Genomic DNA, 20,960 nt, shown 5'->3' with positions numbered 1-20,960 from the left:
CATGGAGATCATTTAAAGACCTCTTACAGCTGATTATCTTGTTTTTTAACAAATGACCAGCAAGAGGAAGGAGCACTTAATGATGGGTAATAGTTGGCTCACAGTCAACTGACCTATGGCTAAGCCACGCCCCCCTCCACTCACCTGGACAAACTATCAACATTCAGTGGCCGGCGCTATGGCATGTGTCACAGTACACGGCATTTCACAGGAGGCAGTTGATGATTTTTGGAGACATAACGATCAGATGTCATTGAGAAGTAACCAAAAGGGCCTAAACTACGCATTGGAGGGATATATTCATCATTTTATTGTTGAGAAGGTCGATGAAAAGCTTAAATTACAAGCCACAATTTACAGGTCACAGTGTACGCTTGTGAACCGCATCTGGTTGCCGTCACCATCAAAGACAACAAGTTAAAGTGCCACTGAAGTTAAGGTTTTTGGCTCAGAATATGAGAAAAGGATAACGGCCTTTTTACCATCTTTACCAAGAGTGTCTCTCCGTTAGTTTGGTGCTACAGTATTTACACTGAATCATTCAGCATAACGTTTGCCAACCTTTGTTATCTCTGCCATTACAGATAAGTTAATGAAGCTAAGCTCCAGAAGTTAACGTTAGCTTAACTAGAGCCCTTTGGACAACAGCTAACAATGATGTACCATCACCAAAGTACAAAACTAGAACAAAATAGGCTAATGAACTCCCAGCAAACAAGGTGACATGATGAACAACGCAGCTAGGAGCTAACGTTAGGCTAACTTTAGCTAACGTTAGCTAGAGATGTGAAAGATAACTTTATATTTCTTTCCAGCAAAGTGACAATATGTTGCCTCAAACACAATGTTGACTTACCTTAGAACAGATGTAGACATCATTGTTAATCTTATTCACGTTGAGTTGATGTTGTGGTCTAACGTTACCACACAACTTTATCCAAAGGAGACACTTTTCTCGCTTGAGATGTGGTTTAAAGTGTAAAAATACACCTGGTCGCCCAGCCTCTCAGGATACCTTGTGTCAGAGTTGCATGTACCCCATGCACACCGTTTGACCATTTTTAAACTTCAAATCTCAGAAAAAGCTCTTAAAACCCAACAAACTGACTTTCTGTAATGCATTTCAATGGACGTCCAGGCAGAGAATGTCCCAGTGTATGGGAATGGCTATACGCACTGTGATTGGCTCATCACGTTTGAGGGCGGGGCTTAGCCATAGGTCAATTGATACATCTGATAATATCATTAAATGTCACCGGGACGATTTTCTGTTCAAAAATTACTTTAACTTTTCTTACTTAAAGCACATTTTCTTGATGATATGTCTGTATTTCTACTGAGAACTACAGTTGATAACTTTGATGAAAATAACTTTGTGTCATATTTGAAGAAAGAAGAACCTGAGACAGATGATCTGTGGGAAAAAAATCATATCCTTCCTCCTCTTCCTACAACCACTAATGGCATTTGCTAGCTTAGCAACAACCAGTCAGAGCTGAGGAGTCTTTAACACAGCTGTGAATCAAGTCAAACTTCAGCACTGATTAAATATGAATCCAGATTATGTTCCTGCATTGCCCAGTCCTCACCTCAGATGTTTTCAGAAACAGTTCAGTGTACTGTTTAGCTGTAAAATGGGAATGTTTGTGACCCGGCCACCATGTTGGAAGCAGTTGACTGGAGTACCATCACCGCCCATTGGGCAAACCAACTTTTTCATTTTACAGCTAAACAGTGCACTAAAATACATTTCTGAAACATTTAAGGTTAGAAATAGGCAATGTAGTGACAGAATGTTGATTGTTCTGATTGGTTGTTTTGGTCCACATGCAGGAAGGCCATTTAAAGCACTATTTTTTTTTTTTTTTAAATTTTATATACTTTATTAATCCCCGAGGGGAAATTCAATTTTTTCACTCTGTTGTCAATTACACACAGGTCCGAACACACACATGCACAAACTGGACCTATACATGCACTAATTGGAGAGATGTCAGAGTGGGCTGCCCATGACAGGCGCTCTGAGCGGTTGGGGGTTCGGTGCCTTGCTCAGGGGCACCTCGGCAGTGCCCAGGAGGTGAACTAGCACCTCTCCAGCTACCAGTCCACGCTCCATATTTTTGGTCCGGACGGGGGCTTGAACAGCGACCCTCCAGTTCCCAACCCAAGTCCCCATGGACTGAGCTACTGCCGCCCAAAGCATTTTTCCTTCCTGTCGGGGAATCGAACCCCGTTCTTCCATGTGACAGGCGGAGATACTGTCCGCTATACTAACGAGGAGAGACGACAAGATGAGTATAATTTTTTCACACATTATTTGTCTCATTTCGTGTGAATATAGAGACGTTTTGAATGCAGGGGTTTTACTTGTAATTTTTTTAACTGTGTACATAAAAGATCTGAAATCTATCTTCCACCACTGAGTTTATGTTTTCATTTTGTGAGTACTTGTGTCGGTCTACATCACTAATGTACAGGAGAGTGGAGACGTGTGTCCTTGTGTCTTTCCTTTGGGGCAGCACACATTTTGCTGCAGTAAGGGCAAATGACACCTTATATATGCTTTTAAAGGCTGAGGGTGCCCCTGCATGGCATCTATGAATCATAATATGGGGCATGTAATAATTATCTGTATAGTAATAGTAATAAGACCTTGTGGCTGTGTTTGTGTGACTCTCTGTGTGGTTGCAGTTGTCCTGCAGCAGCGCTCGGTCTTTCTGCAGCAAAATGCTGTTGTTTTTTTTTCTTTGCAGTTCTGGAAGAGTTCCCACCGTTGCTGCATTGATACTCCAGTGGAGGGGCCTGGAGAGGAGAGCAGCGAGCCCGCAGCCCAGCCACATGATCTCTCACTTTAGAGCTCCACATCCGTCATACCGCCACCCACTCCACCCACTGTCACCTCGCACCACGCTTCATTTACTTGCATGTGCTCATTATGTACCAGAACAGTGGTCATTGTTGGTGCATGTCTGTAATCCTTTCGACTCTGCAGGCTCTAACTGGATACAGTCTCACACAGTTTAATTAAACACGAGGTGAATTTGTTCACTCATGAGCTCATGACACACATAAGACTTTAATTTAGGTATTGCTGCTGGTTTTGTATAGTTTTGCTTAGTCATGTGTGTCAGGTACATCCTACCTCCTCACTATCCAGCTCTACTGAATCTTGCCAAACTATATATATATAATGCAAGAGTGTAACAGCTGACATCTGAATTAGACATACTTCACATAATTACCACAAGACAAACGATAGGTATTTGAAAAGTCATTGCACGAGCTACTAAAGAAAAAGGATGCCAATAACCTGCTCAATGAATAATACATCACGGTGTTAAGTGCTTGCATAGTAAGTTAAGCACAGTATATGCTTACATGGCAAATGCCTGCACCTGTCTTCATAGGTGAAGTTTAATCTGTCAGTGTAAAGTTCAGTACAGCCCTTCAGAGTTGCAGACATGACCTTTTCTTCTCCTGTGAACAAAAAAGCTGGCGCAATCAGAGAAAAACAACCAGGAGGTTAAGTCCAAAATGGATGTGTAGTTGTCTCCTTGTCCTCTGCCTGTGTAACTGTACCTCAGCTCAGAAAGTGCGCTCTGTCACGTGGTCTCAATTGCATCCAGTTAGCACTCATAATTCTCCCTTTGTTTCCCCAATCTGAAGCTCTGATTAACCTCTCGCCTGCCATTTGCCTTCTAATACACTGATAACAATAAGACATTATTACCATATCGTCACCTTCTAATCCCAGTAATGGATGGGCACACTGTACAGTCTTAAGTGTATGACTGCAGTGTTAGCCAGGTCTAAAATTGACTAATCAAATCTGGAAGCTCTGAGCTAAGCACTCCTTCTGTCATGTCCTGCAGTGAGTAGTGCAGACAGACGCTACTGCTCTGCTGCTGATGACTGATGCGGTTGTACATTTATGGGAAAGGAGCTGTCTCATTGTGAAAAAAGACTGCACACTCTGCCTCATATTATAATGCACTTGCAGCTGCATTGCACTGATCACATGAGAGGAATGAATGCCTCATGCTACACAAGACAGTTTGACCTTCCAGGCACTGAATGGGACACACATAGTACATACATTACTGGTGGCTGTGGGTGTTGATTATCCTGAGGAAGGGGAATGTGAGCCTGTCTTTCAGGAAAAGAGGAGAGGAGACTCATAGAGAAGCATTACTCCGTCCATCTGGGGAGGGAGTTTGAAAATAAAGGACGGGAAAAGCCTTTAAAGTCACATTCCAGGTAAAAATCAGACATTTAAACTGTGTTAGAACAAAAATAGATAGACGAGATTATTCTGTGATGCTCAGTTGTGATATCTTAATGATGACGTTATCAGTGAAAGAACATGTCTATTTATGAATGGAGCATTCTGATATGGGACTGTGTGTCTAGGCCGGTCCTGGGGCTGCATCACACACACACCCCTCCTCAACCTGCACTGCAGAACTTTTCTCTCTGATCTTCACAAACACTCTGACAAAAGTGCCTGAGTCTGCATACACGCCCCGAGTCAGGAGATGGGGAGGAGGGTGAGGGAGGGGAGCAGAGAGAGGAGGAGTGAACGAGGGGTGATGCAGGAGAGAAAGAGAAGAAGAGGGATACTGGGGCAGGTGAGGGAGGGGAGACAGAGGGATGAGGGGAGAGAGAGAGAGCGGTGGCATGCAGCCAACAGAGAGGACAGGGAAAAGTTGTGAGGTAGCCAGAGGGACGGGCAGGGATAAGAGTGAGCGTCACTGGTGCTCTGCTGAGGAGGGATGAAAGCAGCGGCTTCTCCTCCTGTCCGTCTGTCTTTCTATGTTTCCGTCTGTCTTTCTGTTTGTCTCCCCCTTTCTAATTGTCTCTCATCCTGGCTGGCGCTGCAGTGAAAGTGCTGGCTGGTGGATTCTCCTTGAGTGAACCCTGACTGTGCGCAGTGTTTGCCGCTCCGCTGCTGTCCTGTCCACACTGACTCAGCTGTGCAGGCAGCCTGCCGGCCTCTGAGCGGACACCGGCTGCAGGAGCAGGTACGCATGACAAACCTTGAACTTTGCATGTTTTTTCCTTCAGCTTGACCTCTTTTATATTCAGGCAAAGAGATATAGGATGTGCATGTGAACTCATGCATGCAAATACACTCCATATCTGTACAAAACTGTAACTTTTTCCTGTACTGTCATTGCCTTTATAGTGATATTCAGTTCCAGCTGAATAACTTTTTCCTCCTCTCTCTGTTCCTCTCCTCCGTCCTCCTCCTTTGCCCTCTGTCTAACCTACAGTCTCTTTGACAGAAGTGTTGGGGGGGCTGGCAGGCAGGCTCTCTACCCCCGGGACTAGTGTAGCGTGTTGCGCAACTGGGACGTGCCTCATTTGGGCTCCAGACACTCACACAGCATCTTCCAGATTTACTCCACTATACCAAAGAGGCCAAGTTGTGCTGAAGGATATTCTCTGAGTGCTCCAGAGCCTGGACTGGACCCTGCAGCAGTATTTGTTTTGGAGCAGATCTAGCTGTCATGGAGGTCCAGTGGGTTGGGGTTGAACCCCTGAGGCTGGGCCCTCCACACACAGCCCTCGGCCTGATCTTCTCTGTGCTGCTTGGTAATGTCTACCTCACTTTACCTCATCTCCCTTTATTTGCTCCATGATTGCTAACCACAGATGATGCGCATGGTGCCTCCTCATCTCCCTCTTTTGAAAACTTCTTTATGTCTCTCACTCCAAAAGTTTTTGTTGATATCGGGGCACATTTGTGTCGTTATGCAGAGCAGTGATGCTGTGGATTTTCCGTATCTGACACTGGCCTTCATCAGCTTCTGACTTGTGTAGGTGATGGCTGCAGTTCTCTGTAGGACGTGTGTCAGCACACTAGGATTCGCAGGAGGGTTTTGCTTTGGTGACAAGACTAGTTTACTGGTGAGGATTTTCTGGAGGTTGCATGTTTCATCTCATGGGCAAAATGTGCTGCTGGTTCTGCCTGGAAACACACAGAGGAAGAGGGTTAAGAGAAGTCTTTGGCTGATAGTTGTGGCAATCAATCAGTTTGGCGTTATCATGTTGGTTGGATTGGGATTGTATGTCCACAAACTCAAATGTCAGCACATTACAGTGGCCGCTGAGACACAAAAGCTGTGTCAGTTGGTTGGCGCTCGATGAGGCCCAGCCGGTCACAGCATACTGGGCTTAACAAGAGATGTATTTGCAGTAACAGTGCAGCAGAGTCACTCTTAGTTGCGTCCAGTAAAACATCAGTTTTATTTGAGTTATGAACTCCTGTTTCAAGCTATATGAGAATGAACTCCTTTGCAGTGACAGAACAGTATCCACATCTGACATTGTTGTTTCAAGTAAGTCGACAGGCAGATGTGAGACTGATGGTGGTGATAAGCTCTTACCATGTGGATTATGGTGCTCTGGATATAGAGTATCAGGTGTGAGTATTGGATTCGGTTTGTCTGAGACGACACCCAACCAGACATCACCAAGAAAGAGTTTCCTTAACCGAAAGAAAAAAAACATCCCATTAAAATCCAATTTCAGTCAAAGCTGACACTTCTATATCCTGCGTACGCTGGCATAGATGTTGCCGTCCTGCATTTATCCTGCATTAACATTTTCTTTCAACTAAACAAATCCGCAAACATACATGTTATCCCTTCATAACATGTTCCTTCAGCCATTACTAACAGTATAAACTTCTTTAAATTGTCTGAGCCTGCCTATGGGTGTGGAGCATCACTGCAGCAGTGGTGCAGTAAGCACGCATTAAAAAGATAAACCACCATGAGACGCTGGTCTGTGACGTTATGTGTACCTTATAGCACTCTCAGTTCAATAGAGTTGATCACAATTTTAATTTTAAATTAAATTAACATATTCAACTCCCTCATGCACTCATGAGCTGACATGTCAGTGGAAATGTGTTGCCAAGTCAACATTTTAACGTAGCTATTTCTTGTTCACAGGTGTCGTCCTTATTTAGAACAAATATTTTTTCAGCTTATAACAAAAACTGCAGAGTGGACCTAATGTGCAGATGCAGGTGAAGGAGTTGCAGAGAGAACGATGCTGCTGCAGCTGCAGCTAAGCATCATCATTATACTGTGTATAAACCATCAACAGTGCCGTGGTGATCGTATGTGTCTGCATGTTGGCTGCCAGCACAGGCTGCTCATGTTCAGATTTAATTATGTTTGTCTTTACCAGACATCTAGTGCTGTTCCTCGACATCCTGACCATTCAAAACTGTGTATGTCTCTTACACTTCTGTCACACCTTTGACCTCTAATGAGTAGGACTGATTCTCGTCCCTTCCTAAAATCTTAGTCTTGATATCTCAAACTAGTGCATTCATGCGTGGTCAGCCAATATTACCTTGTTGCAGATACTGTATATTTGCATTGGTGTAAATATCAACCATTAAGTAACAAGAAACTGCAGTAAAGAAATGCTGAAATAAAACAGAGGTCATTTAGAAACAGTGTCACTATTACATTGTTATCCACCTGAGATTCAGTATGTAACTTGATTAGAACTTGTTTAATCGCAGGGATCAACATTAACATCATCTATTTACACTATGTGTTCCTTTTTTTAAATCATTAGTTTACACAGTTTTATCCTAAATATGGAGCTCAGTATCAGCATCTAATAGTTTATTACTGTTTGGATATACTCCGTGTTTTACAGAAATGATGTGGAGAGCATGCTGATATTCTGAAGTTGACATATATAGGCTAGAAACTGGAGCATCCCTGTTCTACTTTCATCTGAAGCACCAAAACTTTATTGTGGAAAACTTCAAACTTAAAAAGAAAAACAACTTGAATTACAGAGCTAAGTATGAAATTCAAAAAGAGATAATAGTAGTGGACTATTGTTTTAAGGGAGAGTAATATCTGGGTGTTGTCAGAGACAAAACACAAAGAGATACAGATACTTTATGATATAATTCAACTCGTTTTGCTCGTGGTCTCGTGACAGCAGCTTCAGCAGCTACAGTGACAGAGACAGGGTACTCTTCAAGGACACACACAGAGGGACACGAGATAGAAAGAATGAAAACGTAATGTTACGCAAAAATATCGTAACAGGTTGTTAAAAAAGCCGGAGTGACACTATGAAATGTGCACGAGGAAAGAGATGGGAGGGGTGATGCTGTTGTTCTCATCACTGTTGCTATTGCTGTTTTTGCAAGCTCACTGTGCTGCATTGAACCAGCTGAGGAAAAAGATTGGACAGAGTGAGTTTTCCGAGATAGCAAGAGTGAGATGAGAATGAATCAATACGCTGTGCCCTCCTTCACTGTGTGAAGCCCCATCTGCTGGTCTTTGCAATGTTATTCCTATTTGCTGCAACGGTGCTTGTCAGGCGTTGACCTTGACCGTGTTATGGGCAAAGTGTAACACAGTGTGCACCAAACAGACGGCAGAATTGTGGCAATGTTAGAGGCAGTGCAGGAAGTACAGCTGCTCCTGAAACCATTCATCTTATTCAGGTGTCAGTGGTGTTTTCTCTGTATAACCTTTGCACATGTTTACTAGTTCTGCACAGTCGGCACTAGGTGGAAGCATTAAGCACAAGGAGCTCTGACAGTGTAAAAGAGGGAGAGAACAGACCTACAGGCCAATCTGTCCTTGACCTGCTGAAATTATATACTGTAGCTCTGCACTACCTGTGACCTTGCTGGATATGCAGCTACATGGGAAGGTGGAGTGCCTGCCAAGGCTAGACCTAATGAGTGAATAGGAATGGACAAACGATAAAAGAGACCGTTTTCCTGCCCATGTGTTTTGATTGGAAGTAAGATTTCATCACTGTGACTTCCTGATGCTGTGTGGTCAAGTGTACAGTTACAGTTCTTAGAAGAGGCACATCAGCTTTCACCCTCTCTTATTTACAGCAATGTCACAGTGAGGACTTTGTGGTGTCATGTTACTGGGGCTTCAACTATCCAAGTGCCGATAACAGACGTATTATGTATGTATGTATGTTATAATGTGTTCTTAAATTCATTAAAGTTAGCTTGAATAGTCTTTACGATAAATAATCTATGATGTATGCCTATTACATTGTCCTGTAACATATAGTGTTAGTACGTTAACCTAAAATTATATTAATATTGTCAGAAAGATTTGAAAACTCAGCTGATTTCATGAGATCAGTCATGCACGGGAGAAGTTTTAAGTCTTGTGTTCAAGTGTTTTTTGTGTGTATGAGGCAGATTCACTGTTCACATGTAAACTGGCTAAGCAGACCAGACTAGTTTTGTGATGTGATTACAAAAGAAGTCCAGGGAGCATGTGCACAAAGTGCAGTAAGTCTGAAGCTTTTAATTTGGAAAAAGATTTAATCGCAGATATTGTGTACGACATAATCAATGGCAAATATAGAGCATCATATAAAGAAGAAACAATCAGTAGTGAGTCATTCCTTTGTGGCACAAAACTTAAAGGTTGAGGTTACAGAGATACTTCCAGGTGTGAATGCTGCATGCGGAATAGCTGACTCTACATTGCAATGCTGGCTTTAAACTTTGTATAATACCATTAATGTATGACTGGTGGAATATTTTAAGGTTTTTTGAAAACCTGATGCAATGCTAAATTGCTGGCTTTAAAGGGAAATTTCGTTTTTTTTTTCAACCTGTCTCCTATCGTCCTAAATTTGTTTCAAGTGACTAGTGACATAAAAATAATAGTTAGCATGTTAGCCGTTAGCCTAGATACAGCCGGGGCGCATAGTAGCGTCAGACCTGTTAAAACGTAAGTGAACGGGCAACCTTCAAGTGCAAAGTTAGTCCACTAAACAAGCTTTTTTTCCACAAAGACCGCCTCATATCGTTAGGATAAATGTCAGAGAACATATAGAAAACCACATGTAAACGTGTTGTCTTACCTTACCGGTGTGCTGCCATGTTTGTTTACCATCTAGCTCTGCTTTCCAAAGCACGGCCGAAATATCGCGAGAACAAGCAGCAACAGCTGGAAGGCAGAACTGGACAGTAGCCTGAAAAGTTCATTCATTTATTTTATGAAAGATTTATAGAATAATGGCTGACTTTTTGCCAGACTTCAACTTTGAGGAGGAGGAATTTGATTTTGCAGAGTTTGATGGCAGCCCTTATTTATTTGAGCCAGAATACACTGACGAAGAGCTTCGTGAAATTGAAGAACAGAGGAGAGAGAGAGAGAGAGGCGCAACAGGTAGAGGACGAGAGAGGAGGAATGGCTGCTGCAAGGCTGCGTAGCTCTGGAGATTGGTGGTGTACCTGTGAATGCTGTGCCCCAGTGCCCACAGAAGAGGAATGCCTCTGTTGCAAGGAATGGGACCGGTTGCAGCCTTATTTTCAAGGTCTGGATGTGACCGAGGATGAGACACCTCCACCTGGAGTAGTATCCAGCTGGGCTTTATCTAGAGCTCGCCAGATATATTTCGGCCGTGCTTTGGAAAGCAGAGCTAGATGGTAAACAAACATGGCAGCACACCGGTAAGGTAAGACAACACGTTTACATGTGGTTTTCTATATGTTCTCTGACATTTATCCTAACGATATGAGGCGGTCTTTGTGGAAAAAAAGCTTGTTTAGTGGACTAACTTTGCACTTGAAGGTTGCCCGTTCACTTACGTTTTAACAGGTCTGATGCTACTATGCGCCCCGGCTGTATCTAGGCTAACGGCTAACATGCTAACTATTATTTTTATGTCACTAGTCACTTGAAACAAATTTAGCACGATAGGAGACAGGTTGAAATAAACCGAAATTTCCCTTTAATGTGTAAGAATAAAGTAAGTTAAAGGAAAAGTTTCAGCAGTGGAAATGGTCTAATTCATACGAATGACATTGAAAAGTTGAATGATACCCATAATGTGGAATATTTAAAGGTTTTTGAAAAGCTGATGCTACACTGCAGTGCTGGCTTAAATGTTTAAGAAAGGGTGAATTACTAAGAAAAATTGAAAAGTAGTAATAGACTTAATTAGTGTGAATGTCATTAAAAGTTGAATGAAACTAATAGATACGGCTTGACAAGTTCTGTCCAAAGGAAACAAATCAAGAGGGTTTTTTTTACCCTGGGGGAAACTTTTTTAAAGTATTGTTGGTTTTCTTACAGTGTCAACAAGACTTTAGGAAGTCACTGCTCCCAGCCAAGAAATCTGGCGCAAAACCTGCCAGACTATTGCAACCTGCCATTTTCACACTTTGGTGTTGTTTTTCCACTGGGCTTTCAGCTGATTCAAATGTAAACCCATCAGCAGCAATAGCGGACTAGAAGCAGCTGACTCAGAGCAAGAGAGTCTGAGGAGGGTGGGAGGGAGGCATAGTGGATGGGCCATCAACACAGACTTTGATCCAGGAGACGCTGTCCTTGTTCCATGTGAAACCAAAAGTCAACAAGGTCATGTGAGTTATTAATGTGTGTCATGTCTGTGAAATGACCTTGAAATGATCTTTTTCTAAACCTAACCAAGTACTTTTGTTGCCTAGTTGCCAGGTGTGTAATCGTTTCAGAGACTTAACCACGTGTTACAAGGTGCTTTACCAAAGAGATCAAGGTGCATCACATAAAGATGCTGAAGATTGCCTTCAGCGTCGGTATGAGACGCAGAGGGGTGTGACAGAGTGTCGGTATTTGCCGACTTGGGAATGAGACTGGGTTGCCCATACCCTGCGTAGTCTTATCATGTTGTGTTTTCTATTCCCCTCCCACCTCAGGTGTGTGGTCTGTTCAGGCCCTTGAGATGTCTGTTGGGAAGATTCCCTTCCTGCAGGCAGTGAATGGCAGCACAGTCATGTTGCCTTGCCAATACATCAGCTGCATCGGCATCGAGGATCTCTACTTCAGCTGGCAGTTCAATGACAACGGCACCATGCAGAAGGTATGAACCCCGTTAAAGAGAAGGATTTGTGTTCAGAGAACTTATTAAGTGGTAGTTTTGGATGACTGACAGCTTGCTGGTCCTATCAGGTGTGTGATTCAGTGATAGCGTCAGAGGAGGTGGAGCCACATGTAACTATATATCGTGAACGGGTGGAGTTTGTGGGGAAGAACCATAAGAACAACATCTCCATCTTGCTGTGGAACATCACCTTCGAGGACGGAGGCCAGTACACTTGTTTTGGACGGAACCCCAAAGAGAAGGGCAGGAACCACAGCGCCATCTTCAACCTCATCGTGGTGGACCAGTGTGAGTGATCAAGGTCTTTGCTGGTAATGTGTGCTGATATGTGAGGGAGGGGCCTGCTTGATTTTCCTTACGTCATACATAAACATTTTATTATCATTTAAAGTTATATATGAAGTCGACATAGTTTTAAAAACCTGCCTAAATGATCTTTAACCATTTTTCTGTCCCTTTCAGCAAAATAAAAAATGAGCCTAATTACTGTATGTGGAAAACTGCCTAATCTGACAACACTTTATATTTTTAGTTTAACTATATGCCCTGACATACTATATATTGGCTGATCATAAATGTGGGACAACTCATTGGGGCTGACTCCACGGCCCCATAGTGTGCATACTGAAGGGAAAATAAAGTAGAACATGCATTCATTCATATGTTGATGATGAAATAAATCAGGCCACATATACAAGGACCACACACACACACACACACACACACCAGGATAGCTGATAACCCTTCTTTCTAACTAAGCCACTGTAAGCATTCTCTGGTTTTTAAGCATTTATAATCAGGCACTTCTTGTTCGTCACTTCTAAAAGGCTTCAGTGCTGTTTTAACAAGATGTTTGATTTAAAAATAAACGTATTAATTAGCCTCTTCTCAATCTGGAAATCCATCGGTAAAAAAAAGGAGGCACAGCCCAGAGTTTTTCGACTAACGGAAGTGCAGGTGCCTCGGCAATCGCTCACGCCCTTCACTTCCAGCGGTGCGCCCAGGGAATCGCCGTGTTGTTTACAAAAACGTTACTATTTCTGTGTGTTTTGTAATTAATAACATGGTTATCGTAGATTAGCTGGGCTAACCGTTAGCTGTTAATGTTAGCCATTAGCGATGTCTGTAATAACCATAGACTGTATAAAAATAAGGTAATAACTCAATACACGCTCCGTGAATAAAATATTTTTCCAGCGGATATCTTAGTTACAACATGATTGAGCTAGCAAAGCAGTTTTGTGTTGCTATGTGTGGTATTTATTCAGTTTTGGGAAATCACGATGTCTAGAAAGCATCAGTGGCTGCAGCTGACAGGGACAGCTAACAGCAGCAGCAAAGCTAACATCAGGACGTCGTCTGTTAAAAGCCTCCCGTTGTTGGATACGACATGAAACTACTCCAGTTAGCTCAATCATGTTGTAACTAAGACATCCGCTGGAAAAAAAAAAAAAATTCACATTGACGAGACGGCGTTTTGGGTGGAGCGGTCACTATTTACGTGGAGCTTGTTGTTTCTGTAGGTACACATTTCCTGGGGACACCTGCACGTCTCGGCCACGCCCCCTCCGTTGTGATTGGCTAAAGCGCAGCATCGTTCAAACTCAAAGCCCCCCCAGTCGTCTTTCACACAGGGCTGTCAATAGATTCTACAATATAAATTGCAGAATCTGTCTTGAGAGATTAGCCTCTTCTTCAAAAGAAAGTCCATCAGAGAAAACGTGCCAGCAGTAGCTTTAAAAGTGACCAAAGGTCACATGAGATAAACTCCCCCTCATTCTGTGTGTCTATTTTATATCACTGTATTGGTGTGTCAGGCATAAAGAAGATGGCTGCAACCAGGGTCACAACCAGTCACCAGAATAAGTGTACAGTCCCACATTAGCAAATGCAGGCGAGTGACCATTGCCTGCTGAGGGGATATCCATGCTGAATGTGGGCGGCGCCTGATGTGTTGCACACAGAAAGCTAGCTTGCTAATAAATACCGCAAAATATGATGTTATTGGTACATTTGCCATTTTCTTACGTTCCATGCTGACTCACTGCCAGCCAGGCAGCATCTCTCATGTGGGGCAGTTTGTACTTTGACCAGCCAGTATCATGTAGTATTGGCTGGTCAACACAGCAACAATCAGTGTTTTGCCCATACAAACTTTTTTGCCAGCCTGGTCTCACTCCGACGCTTGTCAGTGACTTCCGGCGTCAGACACTGACGGAAAAAAACATCCTTTCATGTCAACATGATAAGCGTCTGGTCGGCATCATTGTGTAACAGCACCCAGCATTAACAGGGGGAAGCGCGGCTGGGCAACAGCGTAAGTTCAGGGGGCGAAAGTCCAAGTAGGATGGCTGGTGGATCAGTCCAATAACCACCGACTTTCACCCGGGAAGCAGGTGTTTGCTTCCCAGGTGAATGTGTTGTTTTTGCTAATGTGTGACTCTGCTACTTCACTTCAATTTGCTTTGCCACTGGAAGTGAATGTTTTATTTGCCCCTTTGTTTGCATTGAATGAAAGTGAATGGGAGGTGAATATTCACTAGTCTAAATTTCGCTAATGTGTGACCGTGCCCTAAATATTCAATCAATCAATCAAACTTTATTTATATAGCGCCTTTCATACATCAAAAATGCAACCCCAAAGCGCTTTAAATATTGGCATTGTACATTTTTGCAAATCATGGATATGTTATATTTGTACATTATTATGTTGCAGATATGTTAAAACTTTATATGTCTTTACATTTCAATAACATTATGCACAAAAAACATTCAATTACAGTTGGGAAAATATCATGTTTTGGCTTAAAATACCTGGTTTTGGTGCCACAGTCACGGCTTGAAATGTCACCAATGTCACAATAAAACACTTTTGTGGCACCTGTGTTGCCTAGCTGACAAACCATCCACCATCCTCTCCACCTTCTGATGACAAAGACAGCTCATATACATGTTGTCAGAACTAAATCACTTAAGAAATGTTGCTATGATACATATGAAACGTACAAATGTAACATATCTGTGGTTTGCAGAAACGTGCACGTCAACATCTTCTTCTTGCGACTGGTCTGCAGGCCACACTACAGCTTTAATCTCTTGTGGAGGCACCAAACTTTATTGAATAAGAAACAAAGGGCTGCACAGGCTCTCTCTCACAACAATGTGATATGTAAGTGTTTGTTTTGTAGAGCCTCCCTTAACATTTCCTACATCATCATTCCTCTGGTGTGTTGTTAATGTCTGCAGTGAGGGTGGTGGACAACACGCTGACCATCATCATAGCCTCGTGTGTGGGTGGAGCCATCGCAGCGTTAATGGGCTTCATGTTGCTCAAGAACTTCACTCTCTATGTTATGTCTAAGCTTGAGGAGAAAAAGTGAGTTTTCACAGCCACCTGGATATTTACCAGCAATGCACCTATTTCGTACTGTTTCATCATCATTGTTGGTGCTTGGCAGCATGTTCAGATACTGCACATGCTGAAGTAGGTTTTAAATGGAGCAACCTCAAAATGTTTTTTTTTTAAAGGTTCTGCGTATGTACAGTCCTAACTTTGTCTTCTTTTTTCCACTGCAGTAAGGAGTGCCTTGTAACTTCATCAGGGATCGACAACACAGAAAATGGCCTCTCAGGATCCAAAGCTGATTCAAAGCCAACACCAAAAAAGAAATGAGAAAGTGCATGTATACAAAACAATATTAGTACCCTTGTTTATGTACCTTCTGCACACACACAAATTCATTATGTTCAAGTTGGGAATCCTAAAAACTGCCCGGCTGTGGCCTCCAAAGGGGAATATATACATGTGCACACAATGCTACGACCTGCGCAGAATAGTGACTGTGCAGATTATGTACAACTAAAGAATAATTATTTAAAATGTGCTCACAATTTGATGATTTATATCTAAAGGATAACTGCACCTACCAGAGCCTCTTCAGCTTGATTTATTTAGGGTCTTAATCTTATCATATTTACATCCCACCTCTCACCTGGACGTCTATATATCTACCTTCTTCGCCCACATTGATCAACACATTGCCAGAAAAAAAAAAAAAACCCATTAACGATGTTATCTTTATCAGCAACTGGGTCAGTTAAACATTTGACAAGTAAAGCTAATGTGCACTTTTACCTAAAATCTAACCCTAATGGAACGCAGAGCATAATGTCCAAAAGGTCTCTATGGAGAACACTCCTGCAGAGACTGTGACTGTGGGACTGACAACTCGACACACAACAAACACACTGCTCCAACAACAGCAATGAAGGAAGTGCAACCTTAAAGATTTCACAACAGGCAGGAAGAAAGCATGACAATCTCAACTAAGAAAGAAATAGTTTGGAATCGAAACCTTCAACTGGTCAGTTCCCCACAGTTTTAGCGAGCGCTGAATAATATAAATGTGCAATCTGAGATTTGTTGATCTTTTGACATCATATAAAACATCCTCATTGAGCAAGTAAACAAACTGAATATTAACCTTTCCTTCAGTATAAGCCCCTGTCACACTGCCTGTTCAAGGTGGCTTTGTCGTGCCATGGTGCCGCTCTGTATGACAGGTACGATCGCAGAATAGGGGAACAGAGTTGTCTCGCCTCTGAGCAGTGAACGGAGGTATTAACAGAACCAAAACAATGTCTGTATAAACGGGGCATCAGCAGGGCAGGATCATGGGCGGCACAGGTGTGACTTTTGACGCTGTGGTATGCATGAGATTTAAAAAGTAGCAGTTAGCAGCTAACTCAAAGAAGAAGGCAGGGAATGTTGGCAAATTAGGAAAACAATGAGGTCTGGGAGTTCCTTACCCTCTGAGCAGAGGACGAGCGCTGCCAATGCATATGTTCTACGTCACACATAAGCCCTTTTTAAACAGGAGTTGTGCAAATTTGCAGGAAAGCCCAATCAGTTTTTTTCAGCATTGGCAGTATAAAAACAAAATCAGGGAGTGCAGCAAAATGCCGCCTACCTACTTTTGTTTATACAGAATGCGCCTTTTTCGGGGCAATGGGGGGCGTGAGCAAGTAACAAAACGTGTAGCTCAGCGTGTGACGTAAACAGTGACGTGGGAGGGAAGCCACAGCTGGTCAGTCCTTCGGCGATTCTCTCATAAGTCGGCCCGTCCTTCACCGTCCCCGTCATCTGACGGTTAATGGCCTCTTCGTTTGCGAGGACAAGGAGGGCGCGCAATTCCTTGTCTCCCCAGTTGCTCATCTTTACAGTGTCTGTCAGGTTTGTGTTTCCCTCTTGCTACTAGCTGCTCGCTAATTCCTGCTATCAGCTGTTTCCTGTTTATCCACCGCCAGTGGCTCGCACGTGCGGCGTCATCAACAGCCCCTCCCACAAGTCATCAACAGCCCCTCCCATAAGTCATCAACAGCCCCTCCTGTTACAGAAGGCCGCCTTGTCTGTTTTAAACTCAAAGGGTTCCACCAATACGTCTACCCTACGAGGCAGAAAATTGGGCACCTCGGATCAACTCGCCAATCCGGCTCTGTGTGTCTAAACGCTCGCAGCTTGCCGGCAAAACGGCCCAACATTCGCCGAAAATCTTGCAGTGTAAAAGGGGCTTATTGAGTTACCTGTCACACCTCTTTTGATTCCGCGATGCCGGCATGCTGTCTAAAGTCACACGCTGGAGCAGCATGATAGCGCCAGAGAACCCAAGAAGGTAGAATTTAAGACAGAGCCCATTTAAAATGCTGTGTAGACACACAGTGGCAGATCTTTCTATAGGCGACATAAGCAGAGGCAGAGTGGTGAAATTATCTGAAGATCCAACGCTCTGTACCACCGCTTTGTCGTGGCAGCGTAGTTCACCTTAATGTGTTCATCAGTGAGTTATCATCAGTCAGACCCTGCTTCATTGATTGGTTTGTATTCTTTTTTTGTCGAGTTTTTAGTATTGTTTGTTACCTCAGTTCATCTGGCGCTGTGGACACGGGGATGCTTATCTTGCTGGCAGTAGTCGTGTGTCTTTGCTATGCAGTGAGTGTAGTCTAAGTAAAAGCGTGCCTGTTAATGAGCAGTGAGCTAAGTGTCTCTGGTAGATGCTTTCTTTTTGAACTCACTACATTAAAACCAAATTATGTGCACGTTTTATTAAATTATGGGGATGTTTGTGTGAATTTGTATCACAAAAATGTGCAAAACAGTTGTGTATCATTTTGCACAGTCATGCTCTGTTTATTAAAGTGCTTTGTAACCATGATATATCAATAACTGTCTGTGGCCGCAGCCAGAGAGCAAAATTTTAAAATTTGAAACTGTTTTTCACCTTAAAAACAAACAAACAAACAAACAAAAAGACACCTTTTTGTTTAAGTGCTTGAGACAGGAAATAATGCAATGTAGTTGCAGCTGGGCTGAGTCCTAACACCATATTCACAGTAGTTCTTTGATAATATGGTCAACCAAATCAAAATCAAATTTTCTATTGATCAATTTGTGGCTACTTTCCACCAAAACACCCAGCGTGTGTTGTCTAATTGTTTCAAACAACTACATTAAAACGAAGGGTGCATGTACAGTGCTAATACAAATGGTACTTACACAGAATATTTTAGGGTTCGGCCCAGCTCCTCATCCTGTACCTTCTCTTTGCTTGATATAAAACACAGGTGCCTGTTAATGCTTCTACGCTCCTCTGCCAGCGAGGACGACTACATACTGCGGAACAGTTTATAAAGCTCAGCAAACAGTAATAATACAACAAGCTTCTAAAGTGGCCTGATAGACAATCCCCTGAAACAACCCCACCCCCTAGAAAATGAATGCCCCTCTGATGATGCTGCTTTAAGACAAATAACCAATGCATTTTACGCATGTGCAACATGGGCCAGATTTTAGACACAAAGCTTGAAAACATACTTTTTTGGTAAAATAAAGTGTTCCACTGTACTAACACTGGTAGAGTCAGCGCTGAGGTAACTGTAAATCCCATTGTGTGCCATGCTAATTTCATTGTGCTAACCCTGTAAGCACTATTTGGTGATGTGGCCCTGGACACTGATTGCCTGGATCAGACTCAACACATTTGCTTAGTATGTGCCTCTTTGTGGAAATGGCTCATTTTCCCCCCTGAACACTTTACGAACCATTCGGTGTTTTACTTTTTGCAATAAATTATCTTTACTAGCTGCACTGCAGTGAAAAAGATAAACATCGTTGCCCTGCCCATGCATACAGAAAATTACCCATAAATTCATACTCTGAAATTAAAACGACTGTAGGATCAGGTCTCAGTTAGCAGACAGAGTAGAGGGGCTGTAGTTCAAGTATTAACTCTGTTCAAGCAGGAAATAAAAGACAGGCAACGCTCTCAGCACAGCCAAACAGGGATGATTCCTGCTGAGCATCATATTAGGAGATGAATGTCTCTGCATCATCTTTTGCACATTCAAGACACTGAATGTCTGGCTTTAAAAAGAAATACCTCCGCAGAGTGGGACAGATGTGTGGGTGAGCACTCGGTCAAGATATAAACATACCTCCCCAGTCGCAGCAGGTGCGAGCTGAGCGTACTGTACAGTTCAGTGAGTGTCTGAAGCTCACTGTCATGTTAGTGATAATGTGCCTCCACATTAAAGCAATATTATGAAGGGGGTGTGTTGGGCACTTTAAACATGTCTATTTTGTGTATGTATGATGCATATCAGTTTGTTACGTGTGTCATCCAAGTGAGATTAGAAGAAACCAAACAGCACACATGAGGACATATTCAGGCTGCTTCGAGCTCCCTTGACATTATGCTGGTTGTTATTCAGTGCGATGCATTTGTTGTTGAAACAGTGTTAAATTGCGAGAGATGGGTCTTAAAGGGGAACTATGCCCATTGTCAAAATTCATACACGTTATTCCAGTGGTCTAAGCTACCTGCTGTTTTTCAAAATTCTCCGGCTTTTTTGTGTTTCAAGTCGAAAATCTCTGAACTTTTCACAAAGGCACTGGTGTCATCATCACTGCTGCTCCCTGAGCTAGTGTCTGCATGACATGTCACTCAGAAGCCATCACAATAAAAACAGAAAAGCCCATTTGATCAAACAGACACTGAACGTTGTTGGACTCAGCTGATGTAAAATTCAAGATATTGCTGTCGTGGAAACAAAACCCATTTAAAACACTTTTAATGAGATGATGAAGGGCTCCCCAGTGCTCTGCCACGCCCTGTTCAGCAAAACAAAAATGCTGTGTGGACACAAGCCCTAATTCTGTGGATCCACAAAATCAGGCTTCAAGTCATCATCGTCTATTGAGCAGCTCCAGACGTTATACTTGATGACATCAAAAAGTTCGAGACTTAAAGAGGCAACAGATAGGATTCGTTTTTTTTTTTTAGCTTGGCACCACCTAGCGTCAGTGGTGTTGCGTTGCACTGTTGCAACGACCAAATTGAGCGTGGGGATCAGAGATAATGAATAAAATATACCAATGACACCAATATGTACAGTACCAGTACAAACAACAGTAGACACAGTGGGATTATACCAATATGCACATGTAAACAGTCCCCATTCTAGAATAAACGCTACCGTATGGAAACCATGCGGCCGGTTGGAGCTCAAATTGAATGGGAAACAAAGTCCAGTGTTCACTTAGCTGGGCGATGTCCGTGGATAGCTGCCTCCGTGAGAAGAGAACAGAAGGAAGGGAGGGGGGTATCACTGTCCGAGGGCTGCCGTAGAATGGCAACCAGGATGTCAGCCGACCAACACTCGCTACCCGCTCCCTGGTTGCGATGCTGGCCAGCTAGGAATGAACTAGCAGCCAGTACAGTCCAGTCCTCTCTGGTCTAGCTAACATTTAGCCGTGTTACTTACTGATCCATTAGAAAGAAAGCTAGCTGGACATGGGTTTTGAAGCCTCTTTGGTCACGGAGCTCCCTCCATCTCTTGAACGCCTGACTGAGGTTTACTCTTGTTTTTCCTCTTCTTTTATCACTCTCCTTTTTGCTCTTCTTTGCCTCCTCACACAGAGGAGCTCCTTTTCTTTTGCTAGGCCGTTTTTCACTTGTCTCCAAACTTTGTCCGTCTGCCATTGTGCTCGTGACTCAACTATCTCATGC

At 43.0% G+C, this 20,960-nt stretch overlaps 1 protein-coding gene and 1 long non-coding RNA gene across 2 annotated transcripts in view; one reads left to right on the top strand and one right to left on the bottom strand.

The window, feature by feature from the left end:
* Nucleotides 1-20,960, bottom strand: part of LOC125897785 (uncharacterized) — a 181,063-nt gene that overhangs the window by 158,415 nt on the left and 1,688 nt on the right. The gene's annotated exons all lie outside the window — the stretch shown is intronic.
* LOC125897780 (sodium channel subunit beta-4-like) lies at nucleotides 4,737-20,627 on the top strand. Its single transcript, XM_049591179.1, has 6 exons — nucleotides 4,737-5,021; nucleotides 5,274-5,595; nucleotides 11,711-11,874; nucleotides 11,964-12,183; nucleotides 15,142-15,271; nucleotides 15,472-20,627. Exons 2-6 carry the CDS (start codon nucleotides 5,511-5,513, stop codon nucleotides 15,566-15,568), a joined length of 696 nt encoding a protein of 231 aa, XP_049447136.1. The 5' UTR covers nucleotides 4,737-5,021; nucleotides 5,274-5,510; the 3' UTR covers nucleotides 15,569-20,627.

This window comes from Epinephelus fuscoguttatus, linkage group LG12 (assembly GCF_011397635.1).
Source record: "Epinephelus fuscoguttatus linkage group LG12, E.fuscoguttatus.final_Chr_v1".
Lineage (NCBI taxonomy): Eukaryota > Metazoa > Chordata > Actinopteri > Perciformes > Serranidae > Epinephelus > Epinephelus fuscoguttatus.
The sequence above is the reverse complement of the archived record's forward strand: the minus strand, read 5'-3'. Positions and strand labels throughout refer to the sequence as shown.

What these genes read in the sequence shown, in the direction of transcription:
- LOC125897780 (XM_049591179.1), top strand. Translation starts at nt 5,511, where the DNA reads ATGGAGGTCCAGTGGGTTGGGGTTGAACCCCTGAGGCTGGGCCCTCCA. An exon ending in CCTCATCGTGGTGGACCAGT is followed by an intron (nt 12,184 to 15,141) that starts GTGAGTGATCAA and finishes TAATGTCTGCAG; the next exon opens with TGAGGGTGGTGGACAACACG. An exon ending in TCTAAGCTTGAGGAGAAAAA is followed by an intron (nt 15,272 to 15,471) that starts GTGAGTTTTCAC and finishes TTTCCACTGCAG; the next exon opens with TAAGGAGTGCCTTGTAACTT.